This window comes from Spea bombifrons, chromosome 2 (assembly GCF_027358695.1).
Source record: "Spea bombifrons isolate aSpeBom1 chromosome 2, aSpeBom1.2.pri, whole genome shotgun sequence".
Taxonomy (NCBI): Eukaryota; Metazoa; Chordata; class Amphibia; order Anura; family Pelobatidae; genus Spea; species Spea bombifrons.
This window is the reverse complement of record NC_071088.1, coordinates 5,752,239-5,770,317: the sequence shown is the minus strand read 5'-3', so window position 1 is coordinate 5,770,317 and position 18,079 is coordinate 5,752,239. Positions and strand designations below refer to the sequence as shown.

Genomic DNA, 18,079 nt, shown 5'->3' with positions numbered 1-18,079 from the left:
AGAAACCTCTGCCCCTCCCCCACCCTGTAGCAGGGGTGACAGTGGATCTAACCCCTCCCAATTGGCCAGGAACCTCCTGCACCTCCTCCCAGCACCTGCACCGCCTGGAGGATACACAGAAGCAGCCTCCTTACACTTCTACCTGGCACCCATTCCATGCATTTACTACTACTTCTTAATAAAGGCTTCTCATATATCCATAAACTATCTTCACAGGGGGGCTGATCTGCTCCCCCCATCACCAACTAAGACAGGCAGATTTAGTTACCCCCCCTCCTTGCCCTACAACAGCATTTGCCAGACAAAGAGCTGTTACTGACCCACCCCCCCTGTAGCTCCATTAGACAGAAGGGGCTTTTATCTCCCTCCTGACAATGGGGATATTTTTTTGGTAATTTGGGGTCGTGAGAATTTCCGGATTCTGATGATTGTTTTATTGATTATCGTGAATATTATTAATTGTTATTAATATTAAGCGCTCCGGGTCCAATCGTTTGGTAAATTAAGAAAAATAAGTAAAAATCGTCGGCACCTATGTGCTTATACAGACCCAAGGGTTCTTTAGCTTTTATTCAGCCATCTCCTGTTTGGAACCCAAATCCTTCTGTCCCTCTTTCCTCCCCGGAATCTATTAAGGATTATGTAAAAATCTGCATACCTCCCAAGTGTCCCTCTTCAGGAGGAACAGTCCCTCTTTTGGACCCAAATCATTATCTCCCTTTTTCCTCCCCAGAATCCATCCAAGGATTGCGTGTATAACCTGCTTAATGTGCTATTTCAACAGGACTGTGTAAAATCTGGAACCCCCCCCGAGCCCTTACGCCAGTTTTTACATAACGCATTGTACCGAAGGAGCGCCAACAGATTCAGTAGCGCTGTTACTATGAGCTTACAATCTATTAGATGTGTTAATGTTGATCTACTAGATATTTAACCCCGCGCTCTCCTCTGTGTTACTCCCTGTGAAGGAATGCCTCTCTCTGCCCCTTTCAGGGTAAAGGCGAATTATCTTGTTTATCCGGCTCCTGGGCCCTTGGCCTGGACTGTGGCTGGGGTACGGGGTACGGGGTACGGGGTACGGGGTGGGGGGGGAGCCGAAGACAGCCCCGGATGCTGCAAACAATCTGCGTTTCTGAGTTGAAGCCGCTGATTTCACCAAACCCTTACAAAAAAAATACTGCAGTTTTTCTGAAGTAATACTGCTATTTTTTGGACATGAAAAAACTGCAATACTGCACTCTTACTGCAGTTTTACTGCATTTGTACTTCACTGTACTGCAGTTATTTTTGTACGGAAGTACAAATGCAATAAAGCTGCAGCACATTGAAGAGCAACTGTAGGTTTGCAATATAAAAAAAAAAGTGCGGTAAATGTGCAGTAAAACTGCAGTACAGTGAAGTACAAATGCAGTAAAACTGCAGTAAATGTGCAGTAATACTGCAGTAAAAGTGCAGTATTGCAGTTTTTTCATGTCCAAAAAATAGCAGTATTACTTCAGAAAAACTGCAGTAATTTTTCGTAAGGGAAAGTAAATGTCAAAATCCTGTTGTTTGGGGGGGTTTGCCGGTTTCCGTTGATCCCCTCACCCCGTCTCCTGGATGACGAGCGCCCGCGGTGTCCGATGTCTGCCCATCCCAGGGTGTTTATAGTTCCACAAACAGACATTTTATTAGAAGGAAATCACAAATAAAATTCCGGCCTTATCACTCATAAAACCCACGCACACGTACACACACACATATACACACACCTACACGCACACGTACACACACATATACACACACCTACACGCACACATACACACACGTACACACACCTACACGCACACGTACACACACCTACACGTACACACACATATACACACACCTACACGTACACACACATATACACACACCTACACGCACACACACATACACGCAGACGTACACATACACACACGTATACACACACCTACACGTACATACACACACCTACACGCACACGTACACACGCATACACAGGCACACACATACATATATACACACACATACATATATACACACACACATACACACACACACATACTCAAACACGTACACACGCTCACATATACATTGGCCTGGGACAAATGCACTTCCTTCCTTTGTCTACGTTCAGGTCATTAGTTAAGACCCAGCTTTTTCACTTTTCAGACAGCGACTGTCTTAACCTTTTGGATAACATCCTCAGCGGTCGGAGGGGAAGTCCGCCTGCTGCCAAGATGGCGGGGCTTAGAACTGGCTTTAACATATGCCTCACGTACAGACTAAAGATATCTACGAACCCGCCGTGGCCTTACACGAGACACTGCCGGCAGCTCTGTGTGGGGATATGGTCTATAAAACACTTATGTTTCGCCTTGCAGACTGTATAAGATGGGGCAAAGTTCAGGTTGGCTTCCATCGATGGTCCACCGCCTATGGTCCTCCTCCCCGTTAATTGGGGGTGCCAACTACTAACCTCTCGTCAGATTTGACTGGGAACAGTTGATGACCCTTACAGGGGTGATAAAATTAAGAATCTCTGGTGACAACGACAATAATGGAGACTTTCAGAGCTGATAACGTTTAATAAGTTTAATTCAAGTTTTAAAACCTTGAAGCTTAGTTGCCCGTGACGTTCCTGTTTTATTGTAATTGTACTATTGATGTGAATGTTCTGTCTCTGCCGCTGTCAAACGTTCGCTGCAAATACACGACTTCCAGCTCCTTTGGCGGCTGCAGAGATTCCAATATTCATAAAGAAAAGAGGAAAAGAGAGACAATGGTTAATCTTTTACGTTCAGTCATTTCTCCATGATCACGGGTTTGTCTTTTGAGAATGAATCTGTATTTCAACCCTGTTTCCATAAAAAAAGTCTTTATGTGTTGTCAGCCTTGGTAAAGCCCTGGCCCAACTGGCCTTCCATCACACCCATCGCCACGGCTGGTGCTCTACTTGGCGGCTATTGCCTGGAGAACCGCGTCTCTTCAGATACCGGGCAGATTGATCTCCTGCTCCGTGTGCCAAATGGGTCCCACGTCTTATAGGCATGGAGGACACCTCGTTTAAGGCTTCCCTCTTTGCCGACATGCACAGCACTACAAGGAAGGTTATTTGGCTTGAGCATCTTCTTAAGATCACTTGGTTGTCTGCAACCTCAGCTTGGCGGTTTTGATTGTTTCCTGCTCCAGCCATCCCTGATCCTCTTCGCCCTTGGCTTGGTTGCCCTGGTTAAAGACCTCCATCTTGTTTTTGACCTTGACTTGAGTTTGGCTATTTTTTTGGTCTCCTCTCTGGTTTTTGACCTTGGCCAGGTCCTGACCTGCTCTTAATTTATGTATCTATCTAGAGTAAGGCTCCAGCGTCCTTCCTGCGCCCATGCCTGTATACCAGTCTGGTGCCACCACAGCCCTCCTACATCATGGCTACTCTCTCACTTCTGTGCCCCCATCCATACCTCCGGGGACTGATCTACGGCGGCCGTCGTGTCATCCCTGGTTCTCCTGAGACCACCTATCCTCTCGTCTCAGCCTGATGCCCAGTCCTGGCTCTGCACACCGCAAATAGTAGTATACTTTTTATTATTAACTTTATTTTGCCCCCCCCCTGGTAAATGTAATAAGTGGCATGGATTACCAGCGCCCTTTATCTCCTTTTAAAAAAAAAAACTGCCCTGGCAAGTGAAACGCTGACAGAAAATTGAAGTAGCAAATTGATCGAAATAGAGATGATGGTTTCCCGATGGGCTCCGCACTTTGCAGACAGGTGCGATGGCCGTCATCTTTAGTGGAAAAAGAAAATTGGTTTACGCCGGCTCAGGTGGCGATGGAAAAAGGGAACTAAACAGACAATGTTGTCTTTTTTCAACTACACACAACAACCGCTTATCAGGATATCAGTACCTGCGGAATAGTTGGAAATGTTGCCTCCTGCTTCAGATGAGAGTAAAACGAGGTCTTAAGATATTGCATTATTTTCTTTTTTTAAAGCTTTTTTTATCCTATAATATAATGTTTTCAGGCAGCTGCATATCAGCCGTTTGTATGAGTTCTCCTTCTGTTATCTGAGCCCCGATCTACTAAAACCCTCGACTCCTTATCATACTGCCTGTGGGGAACTATAGAATGGCTCAGTCTTAATCACCCAGTCAGACACGCTGATTAATGAAAGTCTGTGGAGGAACGGACTTCATTAGCATTGCCATAAAGCATGCGCTCAGTGTGGTGTTTGAGCCGGGAAAGTCACCGAAAATATCACATGACTGACAGCAATGGCGGCCTCCAGGTCTGCAGATAAAGGAGCAAAAGAAGATAAAATATCACTGTATACAGCACCTGGGGGGTATTACTGTATACAGGACTGGGGGTTATTACTGTATACAGCGCTGGAGCCGTATTACTGTAAACAGCACTGGGGGTTATATTACTTTATACAGCGCTGGGGGGTTATTACTGTATACAGCACTGGGGGGGTTATATTACTGTATACAGTGCTGGGGGTTATATTACTGTATACAGTGCTGGGGGTTATTACTGTATACAGCGCTGGGGGTTATATTACTGTATACAGCGCTGGGGGTTATATTACTGTATACAGTGCTGGGGGTTATATTACTGTATACAGCACTGGGTGGTTATATTACTGTATACAGCGCTGGGGGTTATATTACTGTATACAGCACTGGGGGTTATATTACTGTATACAGCGCTGGGGGTTATTACTGTATACAGCGCTGGGGGATTATATTACCGTATAAAGCGCTGGGGGCTATATTTCTTTATACAGCGCTGGGTGGATTATTCCTGTATACAGTGCTGGGGGGTTATTACTGTGTACAGTGCTGGGGGCTTGTATTACTGTATACGAGAAGAAGTAGTAGGCAATTAACCCTTGGATAGACAGAGGGCTATGAATGAATTGCAGTTTATGGTAGAGCTTTCAGAAATATTCCCTGAATGTGTAGCCGAGCACTGCTAGCGGCCATATGGTCCCGATGGATCCCCTGGTTGAATCCGTTGCTTACAGACAGAAGCCCCCATTTGTTGTACGGAGAATTACAGATGGCGGCTGGGAAGACAATTGATTTCCAGCAGAGCTTGTCTCCCGCTCCATCTAATAATGAATGAGTTACTTTATAACATCTCACACTGCTGAATTGTATGCTCACGGGACGATATCGTTTATTATAGCGGAGGGTAGAGGGTTATAGCATCAGACCACGGCCAGGTACTCAAATTGTGGTCTGCGTTCCATCTCTATCATACCTCAACACTCTCAGAATTTGGACTGTAGGAGTCTCCAGGTTTCCCCCACTCTCAGGGTCACACTGACCTCTCTTTTAATGATATGTGAGCTCCCCAGCCCTCCTGGCAAGTAACAGATTTCAAAAAGACTGTTATAGAACCACATGGGTCCCACCATTGACAAGTCAAAGATTTATAATAAAGACTTGAAGAATTTTAGGGTCAGCTCATTTTAGCTCCCAAGTAGAGCCCTGCGCGGGACTACTTTTTTAATCCCGCTCCCGCCCGCTACCGAAATGTGGGTTTTCCGCTCCCGCCCGCTCCCGCCACATTTGTGGCCAATCATGCCCGCCTCCTTACCTGATTTCCCGCGCAGTCCCGCGCGGCTGCCCTCAAGTTGTTCCCTCACGGCGTCTCATCTCTTGCTCCGCCCAGGAACAAGGCGGAGTCACAGGAAGTGACGTCACATCACGTGACTCAGTTTTGTTCCTGGGCGGAGCAAGCTAGGAAACACTGTGAGGGAGCAGCAAGAAGGCAGCCTTGCGGGACTGCGCGGGATTACCGGGACCCGCAGGTACAGTGCCTGACCGCCCGCTCCCGCCCGCAGCCCCAGCAAGACCGCCCGCAAGTTTTTTGGCGGGTCCCGCGGGACCCGCGGGACCCGCCTCCCAGTGCAGTCCTCTACTCTCAAGCATGATTTCCCAAGATCTCCCATCACAGCCATGATTTTCAGGCACTGATCCCACCTATTCTTGCCCCCTGCCAGTCTCATTCAATTCTTTTCGGAGCCCGTGCCACCCCACTACCTAGCTGGACCCAACTTCATAGCCCAGACACCCCCTTTCTTCCTCCTATAAGGAAAGGGAGCGCTCTTGGGGGGAAACCCTAAAATGGCCCTAGGTAAGGTAACGAAAGTGATGCAGGTGGTCCTTGGGACCCAACACATTCTATTCCATTACTTGGTTTCATTTGCAGCTACCATGCAAGGAGCTAAGTATATTAATGGCTTCTATATGCAGTTACTGCGGAGAACAGGGCTGGACCGAGGATGACGAGGCAGCCCTGGATCTTTAAGGTTGGCGGACGCCATATGACCATACCTGGGAAGTTTCGGGCTCCGATGCTTCTCCCGGAGTTCTCCGAGCCCAGAGAGTTCCCAGGTATGCAAATATAAAATTTTTGTCATATCCGTCTGCCGCGCTTAATCTGCCGGTGGAGAGACAGATCGGGAGAGTATGGAGATCTGTCGCCCAGCAGCCAACCAGACGTTTGCCCAGTGTGCCGGATGGCCACCCCAGGCCTGTTAAAGTATTATAACCCATACAGCTTTACCCATCAATAATACGCTGCGTTTATGTGAATAAAGAACTTGTCACAGGGAATAAAGCTCAGTCCCAACCGAATGGAAACGATTGGGTTTCACAGCAGGAGTGCGACTATTCGTATCACAATGCCGGGTGTCAACATCAATTATGTCATGTCCGCCTCCCGTAAGGAGTGCAGAAACTTGACACATGTCTTTCTGGAGTATTGCTCTTTCTCCAGTGGTTGCTATAGCAATGCTGCATTGTTTATACCAAAAATGAATTGTTAATGGAAAAATCACTACATGCAGGTCTCATGAACATTAACCTGTTAATAATAATGATACTAGCACAGAATCGCCAGACTGTCTCTGTGGTATCTTATGGGGCAACTACATTTCATTTTTTTTGTTTTTAAGTGTATGTGTAGTTTTGTAGAAACGAAACATAAAATAATCTCTGATCCACTGAAAGAAAAGTCATCCCCAGTATGTGCGCAGGCGGCCATTTTGTTTCTCAATCACCCGCCCCCTTCGGCCTCTTGCCCATAAAATGACCTGTCAGGACAACCGGAGGTGGAATTTAGGATGGAGAGGACTGCGAGCTCATATGAAGCAAATCCAGAATTCCAGAGGCACCCAAATAGTCGAGAGTTTCAAGGTCGGGGGCAGCAGACACATTCAGCAAAAAGGTCACGGCCAAGCAGACATTATTCACAGGTCAAGGGTTAATAACAGGAATCAAAAGGGATCAGGAATGCCAGGATAAGATGTCTTTCAGATGTTATTCTGCCTCACGTTGAAACCAGAGTAATTTTTGATCTCTAAGTTTTTAAACGTATTGTCTTAAAGTGATTTCATCTGATGTGATCACCATGGAAACTGAATGCGAAATCCCGTTTCAAAGAGTTAAATCCCTACAAAAAAGCTCAGTATCATGTTAAAGGTCATGTTGCACCGATGTCGGCAGCCAGACATCTGATCCAAACACTTTACCCCTTCTATCCAACTGCTAGTTATACGCGTATTTATTACGCCGTGAATGGATCCTCCTTTAAATTCATATTTAGTGAAAAGGTTTAGTAGTTTAGAAAAGTCTCCATTTACTTGCACCGAAACTGTATGGTGCGAAGCTGTGACGTGAAATTGAATGTTTAAGTGTTGCGACGGTAGCAGATTTGCTATAATATGTTATCCAGGGACTTGTATTTGGCTAAATTCCTCTTAATTCCTTCCGTCCAACCCAGGACCGGACTGACAATGGCCAGGCGGCCATGACATTTTAGGTAGTGGCCGTCTGATGGCCATATGTCGTCTTCTGCTCATGTAGCGTGCGGCCGGGCACATCCAAACCAATTTGCCCAGTGTGCCAGATGGCCAGTCCTGGCTTGGCCAAGCCTCCTTTCCATCCTGTCGTGTCACATGATGCATAGATTAACCAGTGTTTGTCCACCAAAGGATAGCGAATAACTCAAATGTTACCATGGATTAACTGCTTTGCTAGCTTCAGACTGGTTTCAACACTAAAAGAGGTTAATCTCATGGCTTGGCATTTAACTTTTTATTGGAAGTATTATATTATTAACACATTTATTTTATTATCTGACTCTGGTGCTTAGAACATATTTTTTTCCCCAGTCTGCGCCCGACTTCCTTTTCCTGTTTGAACGTTCGAAAATAACATCACTATTTTTCTCAATTGTGGTTTTAAATGAATCTAGTCCCGTATGTGTCTCTCTCTCTATATATATATAAAAGACATATTTTAAACTATAATTGTTTTACTGAATGTTGCCAAAAAGCACATTTTTTTATGCTGATCTATATTAATATATGATTTATATATATTTGCTCTTAACTACTTGGTCTTTCTATGATTCTCGTATTAAAATTAAATATTAAATTTTAGCTTCTTGTTCACGAGGACATTAGTGTCAAGGTTTTTTGATTACGCGCTACCAGCTTCCGCGAACGCAGTCCTTCGGCAAGCAACTATAAAACCTCTTACAGTTAAACGATCACGAAAATAGCAACGCCATAATATTAAGAGAAGCAGAATACTCTGCGGATCACTTGTTACGAGGTCAATCAGCATCACGGAAATGATGATCTTCACTAGATTAGCGGTTGTGGTGAAATGAGACATTTTGCCTGCATTAACTGTTCATTATGAACGACCTGCTTCTCAACTCCTAGAGGATCTTTCTGGAATATATGGTAAATGAATGATCCAATAGGAATAAGAGAATTCATATATTGCCCATATATGGTAAATGAATGATCCAATAGGAATAAGAGAATTCATATATTGCCCATATATATGGTAAATGAATGATCCAATAAGAATAAGAGAATTCATATATTGCCCATATATGGTAACTGAATGATCCAATAGGAATAAGAGAATTCATCTATAGCCGATATATGGTAAATGTTGTACCCTAACTGATACTTTAAAGGGTTACAAATATAAATGTATAGTAGAGCGAACATTCTATTCAGAATTCAGGTTGTGACCATCTTTCAATCACGCCTTGGAGCTCTTTTGGTTTGACCCGGTGTCTCCGGATCAGCTCCTTCTTTCTCTCGTCGTTGTTCCTTCCTACAAAACACTCCCTCAATTTGGGGTTAAAAAAAACAACAACAAACTTTCAGGGCCTCTTTTGCCCAAAATAACCTGATCTCTATGGCAAAAGGTAGAAGATAGCTTTGATGGTTTCTATTGTTTTAAGTTATGTTGTTCGGGTACTCTGGGTTCCGCTATGACGTTTTATTGCCAGAAACACTTTTTATGGCATTTTTATTGCAATATATTTTGTAAGGGATTTAAGGGATGGATAGTTGGATAATTTTATTGCATTTATATTGCTCCTGATTTTTTTTCCTGTTTCATTTTATATATTTATTTATAAATAGCTGTAGAGTACTTTTATTTTAGACTATTATATCTGAAGGTGAAGGACAAAGTTCACCAATTTCCTACCTTTTTAAAATGCCCAAGGAGGTTATTAATATTATTTTGTGCATTTGATATTAAAGCAAAATATTTTAGAATTAATAATAATAATAAAATATTCTTAACTAAGCCGATTCTTAACAGTTCCCATCATCCTCAGTCCAGTGTTATACAAAGTGTTATACAGAATAATGTGACTGATTTCAGTGTCTTTCATACCAAGTTTTTGCACCTGTAGGATTCTTCTGGAAATACAACAATTCTGCTAAATACTTCGAACATCTGGCAGCTTCCAAACCTCAATCATCTCGAACGGGCGCCTTTGTTTCTGTGACTGTAAGCGCCGCTTGGTAGCGTCGGTGGTCCTTGGAAGCACTGAGCTGAATGTATGGAGATTATCGTTCGCACCGGAATCCGCCGCCTGCTTTTATATGCGTCTGATTGTCCGAACACAAAGGCGGATAACTCTCCGCAGATGCACTCGAAAGCCGCCTCGATCGGAAATACAGAAGATGAATATTTGTTTTTCTTGTTGAGCTCAAACAGCAGTAACATTACGGGCACTTCTGAAATGATTCATGGCGTGCTTTGTTTACTAACACATACATAATACACACAATCCAACCATAATTTGAATATTCATAAATTAAAGCAGCCGCTTGCATGTATCACAGCTGAACTCCCTTCAATGCCAACTACTGTGCATGCACGGGCAGCGTCCTTAAAGGGGGGTCCAATGGGAAAAAAATGTTTTTCTCCTTGGGCATAAACCCCAGTGCTGTATACAGTAATGTCAGTAAAAAAACTGGTTTAATCTCCTTTTGTCCCAATAATCTCCCTTAATCTGCAGACCTGGAGGCCGCCATTGCTGTCAGTCATGTGATATTTGGGGTGACATTCCCGGCTCAAACACCGCACTGAGCTGATGCTTTATGGCAATGCTAATGAAGTCTGTTCCCTCATTCATATATTAGTCAGGGTGTCTGGCTGGGTGATTAAGACTGAGCCATTCCACTGTTTAAACACTACAACTGGTTTAAAAAAAGAGAGTATTTTGGAGAAAATCTCTGCTTATTGAACCACTTCTCCAACGGTTCCTATCCATCGAGCGATACATCGTGGCAAGCCGTGTTGGTACCAATTACTTGAAACTTTGTAAAAGCTTTCCACTAGGTTGAAGCCGCGAGCCGTTCCGATAACCCCTCTCATGGCCTTGAGTTCTGCGTCCGCTGGGATCCTTCTCTTCGGTTCTTTATTCACATAATTCTAAGAGCCGTATAATCCTTATCTCAATTCTCCGGTTTATGCATAACGAGGCATTGAGATACCCCACGTTGGGAGAACGATTGAGAAGATAACATACAGAATCTATGCATTTTTTATACTCCCATTGGAGATATTTAGCTAAAAAATACTTTATCCTTATATAGCTGAAAATGTCATTATTATGGAGCCCAAAAAAACACAATGCAATTGATTGAAAGCTTTAATATTCTGTTAGATCTTTCAGATATTTCATGCCAGGTTGTTATTTAAATTCTCACTATTCTCTATAATTAATGGAATTTTTTTTTCTTTTTTTTAAATTTGCTCCAGGTTTCTAAAAACCTAGGAATTGTTTTGTTTTATCGATGTATCAAGGACTGTTTAACCAATCAGAATATCACAGATTCCTGTAGCCCAGGATTTTAGACTTGATTTATAAATGCGAAAGATATAATTCCACTTGGGCAAGATATATGCCCTAATGGTATTAATCCTGCCTAACCAAGAAATATCCAATTTCTACCGGTCCTTCAGGACTTTATTTTTTTATTTTAAGAGCGATAGAACATGTATTTCCACTATTCTTTTGGCAGTCATTTTGATGCCCAAGTAGTTACGATTTTCCTTTCCCGATATAAAGTAAAAAACGGGACTTAATATATAATTTATAATCATTTATAATCTTCAGGTTAAATATTCTTGGGCATGACCACCGTATGGTTCATACTGAATTTATAATTTGAGTATTTGACAATTTTGAATATAACACAATATTTATTTATTTAAAGTATATAACAGGATTATTAATTCAAATATAATTTTTTTTTTACTTAAAAATATAAAACCCTCCCAGCTCCAGCTGCAAGGGGATAATTATTTTTTTTGAAAAGCAATATTAGAATTAAAATTTAAAAACATTCTCTGCAGTTTTACCCATTAAAAAATTGTGCACAACTAATGCAAATGGGAAAAAAATCTTAATATTTCAGTTTCTTTTGGTATTTACGGTCAGTTTTTGCATATTGTTTGAAGTTTTGATTTGCAGCCAGAAAATTCCAATTACATTTTCTATAAATGAAAAAAATATACATATCTCTTCTGTTGTTTCTGAATGTTGTCCATTGGTTGAGGCAACCCCTCGTAACGCATCAGTCAGTAAATATTCTTCTATCCCTCCTAGTACCTTCTCCAGAGTAGTTTTGTTTTTATATTACCCTATTAACCCCTTAAGGACACTGGGTTATCCTTAAACCCATTAAAAACAATGAATTGTGAGCCCGTACACGTACGGGCTTTGTCATGAAGGGGTTAACAATATGTATTTCTTTCACTCTCACGTAGAAGTATGTCCTCTTATTGACTTCGTACTTTACTTGATGAAACTGCGACTCGATTCCTTCTCCCGCCGATAAATGCGGTCGTTTTATATACAGACAAAGAAATAAAACAGGGCAACCGGATATTCTGCAATACATTTTATGACAATATCAGATCGAAGCTTCAGAGAATAAAAATACAACCTTACTATAAGATCAACAACAAAGTATAACCTGTTTTTTTTTTTTAATACAAGAAATAATTGCCAGCTGTATACAACGTTCACAGTACTTTTTCAGAGGACTCTGCAAACAGCAAATTCATACAAAATATTATATACTTTAATATTACCAGCCCTTCTGGAAATTGAAAGACTAATATATATATATATGCATACAAATTAATGGAATCAGGGACCCACCTCATAGATTGTTCTGATTTAGAACTACTTACCCATGATTAAGCTTTGTATCCCTGCGTATGTGTTTCACGTTCGGCCATGCTGAATACAAAAAGGTCAGCACCGTATGAGAATACAAAAATAATCTGAATCGAGTATTTCCAGTGGTTGCGATGCCAGTCAGTTCTACAATAACGTTGTACTTATTTCCAAAATATTTTAAAAGAAATATATGTATATATATTTTTTTGTAATGCGTAAAAGTGTCCACTAGATCCACTGCCTTAGAGACATTATATAAAAATGTATCCTCTGCAGGAACCTTTAATTAAAAAAAAATGATTACGTTTCCCTAAGTAAAACAGAATTGCAGTATTGTAAAAAAAAAAGAATAAAAGGTTAAACTTGAGGGGGGGGGCTTTCTAAATCACAAAAAATCAGCAAGTGCAAAAGTGCAGATTTCATGTGCTCTAAATACCAATAAAAACTAGCAAAATATTTTTTTTTTTATTTACTAAAAATGTTGGAAGTTGGTGTTTACCAATTATTTCACTACTTTTTATTATTTTGATTAATAGTTTGAATTTCTTTACTCAATCCGACTTAATTCCACCGATATCAACTCGTGGCTTCTATATTTAAAATGGACCGGATTCAGTGTACGCTAACGAATGAACGGCATGCATGAGTGAATGATGATTCCATGAAGTAAAAAATGCATTGGTGTGGGAATTAGGGTACGCATGACTTATTGTGATTTGCAGTCTCATATTTCAATGGAAACGAGCAACCCCCGAAAATAGCTTTTCTTTTATGGCAATAAAGAATGACCATTGCTCAATTCTCATGAGAAACCATTTTTGTTTTTAAGTAGTAGAGAGCAGGTCAGCATTCATTCGCAATTTAAAATGAATATTGAAATAAATTCTAAAATGTTAATTATTCCTATCATATAGAGAGTAGTCTAGAAAATCACTAAATTACATTTAAACTAAATTTCAAAACATCAAAAAATAAGAAAATAAGACACCCCATATATTACATTCATTATAGAAAGCCCTACATCTTCTCTATGAGATTTCTCTGTTCTCTTTCTTACTATGGAGTAGCTTAAACGTTCTAGAGTACAAAACAAAGAATTTGCCCGTAATTTCTGCTGAAATACTGCTATAAATACCAGAGGTTTAAAGAAAAAATACTTACAAATTTAAATGACACTATAGAAACATAATGTGAACAGAAAAGAAGGGATTGGTAGAAAGTGGACAACGAAAAAATGGAAAGTTCAACCAAAGGTGTTACTTCTAATTAGCCAAAAAAAAAAAAAGATGAGAGGTACATGGTTAGCACCCTTCCGATGTAAACAGAAGATACACAAAGACATCACTCGTCCGTAGTGTGGACAGTGGCAATGAGAGGCACAGAGAGGTTTCATGGTACAAATATAACACTGTTTGAGTGTGAGACATAAGGAACGTTGGAGAATGGAGGCAAATATCACCCCTACAAAATGATTAATTAGTAGGAGTAAGGCTAGTCCTCACACAATCGCAAATTGTTGGAAATTGATAAAATGTGGTGTCCCACAATTCCATCAGACCTATGTTTGAGGTCCATAAGTGGTTGGGTAGGATACCCTGCAGGAGACCATTGCTTCCAAATTTTTGGCACATGGTCTCCTGTTCTGTTGGGCAGACAGGCTAAAGATCTTCAGCGTCAAGAAGGGAAATCCTTGGAGCACAGTGGCTCAGAGTTCTGTCTCTCGTGACCAGGACTGCCTCAGTGCCTCCTCCAATCAGAATCTTCCTTAGGTCTTTAACGGTGTCAGACAACGAGGGACATCCTGTTTGGGAAATCACCCTGCGAAAAATAATAAACAGTAAGATATGAACATGACCAAATGGAAAACAAAACAAAAAAAAAAACAAAACGATAAACCTCTCCTAGTCTTGCGATCAGACAAGTGAAAACACCCCGCTTCCAGGCCAGCCCCAATTTAAAGGTTTTAACCCAATGCACGCATGATTGGAACAGGTATGTTAAAATACACAATACACGGATTACGATGGAGTGGACGTGGAAATGACCAACGCTGATACGCCGTCTTTCGAGGGCCGCTCTGAAACCGAATCGGACTTCAGAAGCGTAATGCGACTCGTGATGGCGATGCACGGATGGTGACAATGAAAACGATGGATCTCGTCTTTTTTTTTTTTTCTGGATTGTTACAGTAATAAGCTGAAATACTGACTTTTTTGTGTCTTCCTCAGTGGATGTTTCTCTCAATGATTGTGTAAACCCACATGGAAAATATATAGAAAAACAATTAACTATATTTTTTTAAAATGTACTATATTATGGATTCTTTCACACATTGACCTTCACAATTAAGCAGCTGCCACCGTTTACCCTTTCAGGTTTAAAATATATTTGGCGATAATATCCAAAGTAGCAGCGACACAATCAGTTATTCTGTTACCTGTACGATTAAACGCTAAATATGTTTAATATAGTCAAGGAAAGGGGCCGATATCTGATATTTCACTCTAAAAGTAGATTCTTCTGTTGCGGTTTTAGTTCCTCAAGCAATGCGGATGAATTGACTTGGTTTCTACCACAACTGACCCTGCGTTCCAGAACAACAAGGAAATAACAACAGAATAACCTAAAGAAAGAGTGAAGCCACTCCAAAAAAAATGTATTTGTTTATTTGTTTACAAAGAAATTTGACTTAAACAAATGTCCCGATTTCAACCATGCCCGAACAAGACAAATTACAACTGGAGTTTCAATGTACATTATATATATATATATATTTATAATAAAAAAACATAGTTAAACACCCGAAAGCATGGAATTTTGTTAAACAGCCCGTGTTGTTGTTGTTGTTTTTATTGACATACTCAAAAAGTGGACAATAACACGTGCCCCTTTTGAAATGTGCTCAGACAATATTTAAGGTACAACGGCTGTTTTTATACAGCATGCATTTTCCATTTGCATCATGTTAATGATCCACAAACATCTTAAAATGGCACAATATTTCATATAATAAACGTCCTCACACACGCAGACTCCCACTCCTTATATTTTTGACAATGCCCTCCAACCCCATTTGGCCTGTGACCCATTCATGTAAAAAAAGAAGGCTTTTCTCACTGTTTTACTGGGCTGCTCCTTTTTCTTCCTCTTGTCTGAGGCGTTGAGATAGGAGTGCTCCCTGGAACGATATGGGAGAGCCCTGGCAAGCTCTCGCTCACTGTACGGAGGAAGTGAGTCTTCTTCCTCTACTTTGTGGTCTTTCCCATCTCCAGTCTTGAACGTTGGAGATCGGCCGTAGCTGCGACTTGAATTTTGCCGCAAGCTCAGTTTGGACGGGGTCACAATAGTTTCCTCGAGGCCCCTTGATTTCCTTTCGAGAACGCTGCTGAGATAAGCATCGTCATAGCTTTGTCCCATTCTGGTTATCCTTTTGGGCAGATGCTTGTCCTCTGGAGCTCGTATCCTGGAAGGGCTGAACGACCAGCCTCTTTCATTGTCTGAAAATAGTTCTCTTCCATGGTTTCGTTTTCCATAGTAGTCATCGGACGAGCTGTCGTGGTAGAGGGATCTCCCTCTCAACTCTGATCTCTCGAACCTGGGCGCTGAACTTGGCCCGCGGCTGTCAGACCGTCGAGATCTCTGTTTGTAGGTGTCTGCAAATGCGGCTAATTCGTCCGTAGACACGGCTTGGACTGCCATGGGAAAGGATTTTCTTTCTAAGACCTCAGATGTAGGTCTCTGGAGACTGTGGAAAGAAAATAAAAAGAAAAATGGCATTCTATCCAATAATTATTTAATTAATATTCCACTCCAGCCTATTTTCATGGTATATAGAAGAACATATTGCAGTTAACCAGTTAGTGGCTGCCATAATCTGTAACTAGAAAACAGGGTTTTTTTGTTTTTTTTTTACAGAAGTTGTAAAGCATCCAAAAAGCAAGCAGCATCTTAACAATTACTGCTCCATAATAAATAGTTAATTATCATTCTAATGTTAACGATCCCAAGAATGTGAAATGCGTCGGCAGATGGAATAGACCTGATTTTACTGTTATGGTGTAAGAAAATATTTCCAAAACATTGAATACTGACTTTTTTTCAGCCAATTACCTCTGATATTGACCTCACCCAACCACCAATGTGATTTCTTTCTTTCTAATTATTACTATTATTTATTGTTTTATTTAGCACCATCATATTCCCTCCTCCTCGCAGGACATACGACACTTACCTACTCCTGAAGTTTTCTCTCTCATCCCTTAACTTGGAACAGGTCGAGGGCCTTGCTGTTGCACCAACTACCCCAGACCAGTACTCTGCATCTCCATCGATGTTGCAACTGGATGGCAGTGGTTTTCGGCGCCCTTGTCGATAGGAGCGGTTAAAATGCGAGTTGTCTTCGTGCAGTGAACTGAGCTCTGAAATAGTGTGGCTATCTGAGGAAACAAGCAGGTTGCAGCTGACAAAACGATAATACTTTGAAAATAAAAATATATATTAGAAAACCTCAACCCGGGCCGGAGTGGCAATGTCGAGGTGGCCCTGGTGCTTTAAGGCCAGCAGCCATGACGCAAGTGTGGCCGGGCATATCCAGACGCTGGCCACATGCTGCAGCACCCGATAGCACCTTATGGACGTTTTCTTATGGATATCATTGAAGAAAGATTAACCCCTTAAGGACAATGGGCGGTCCCTAAACCCATTGAAAACAAAGCATTTTGAGCCTGTACATGTACGGGCTTTGCCATTAAGGGGTTAAGTAGAACACCAGTTGGTTTCTTTAGTTATAGCTGCTTGTACCGATACAAGTGGGGTTTCCTAAGCTGATATCTGATGGGGCTCCTCTCAAATTACTCTACGCACAGTATTCATCGGCTTGCAAATAACGGCCAAAGAGGTTAAAAAAAAACTCCCTAACTTACTAGCTTATCCAGGGTCATTAGCGGGAATTGGAGATGTCAGTTTATGAAGAGCAGTAAAGATGTGGAATCCGCTGCTCAGACTCTATATATAAGACGCAGATGATGTTTCATCTAATATCAGTTTCACTATACAAATATTTAAACAAGGGTCAAAAGTTGACCCACGGGGGGGTGGTGGATTCTTCATATCCAGGAGAACAATGTTCTTGCTATCTTCTAGATTAATGAAAACAGAAACATGGATTGTAAAAGGCTGAACTTGGTGGACTTCCATACGATCGGTGTTTCGCTATTTTCAGAATGTTTTGTTGTGCTTCGAAAGGATCCACCATTCGCTTAAATACGTGCTTATGATTCAAGAAGAACAATCGTGTGATTGAGCTCAGTTATTTATATACATCTACCTTTATCTTTGGGTTTTTTTTTCCATATACTTAACACTTTAGATTCCTTTAACATACCATAAAAAGGTAAGAATGAGTCTGAGTGTAGGCAACATGGAAGCTGTTAGAGACGGTGACTCACTGTGTGGGTGTTCGCCTAATTATTATTAAGAACATGACTCAAATCGATCAGCCGCGGCTTAGGAACCATTATAATCACTCAACTCTTAACATTCTGTTCGTGAA

The 18,079-nt window shown here is 41.3% G+C and overlaps 1 protein-coding gene across 4 annotated transcripts in view; it reads right to left on the bottom strand.

Annotated features, from left to right (window-relative positions):
• Positions 1 to 13,129: 13,129 nt before the first annotated feature.
• The window catches only part of ILDR2 (immunoglobulin like domain containing receptor 2), a 95,868-nt gene continuing 90,918 nt past the window's right edge, over positions 13,130 to 18,079 (bottom strand). For 2 of the 4 annotated variants that reach the window (XM_053455507.1, XM_053455510.1), the window contains 3 exons: positions 16,760 to 16,964; positions 15,646 to 16,273; positions 13,130 to 14,346 (listed from right to left, as the gene is read on the bottom strand). In XM_053455507.1, the coding sequence (XP_053311482.1) occupies positions 14,311 to 14,346; positions 15,646 to 16,273; positions 16,760 to 16,964 (869 nt within the window). In that variant the 3' untranslated portion in view covers positions 13,130 to 14,310. Of the gene's footprint in view, positions 14,347 to 15,172; positions 16,274 to 16,759; positions 16,965 to 18,079 lie in introns of those variants that run through there. The other 2 variants (XM_053455506.1, XM_053455508.1) reach the window with 1 other exon arrangement.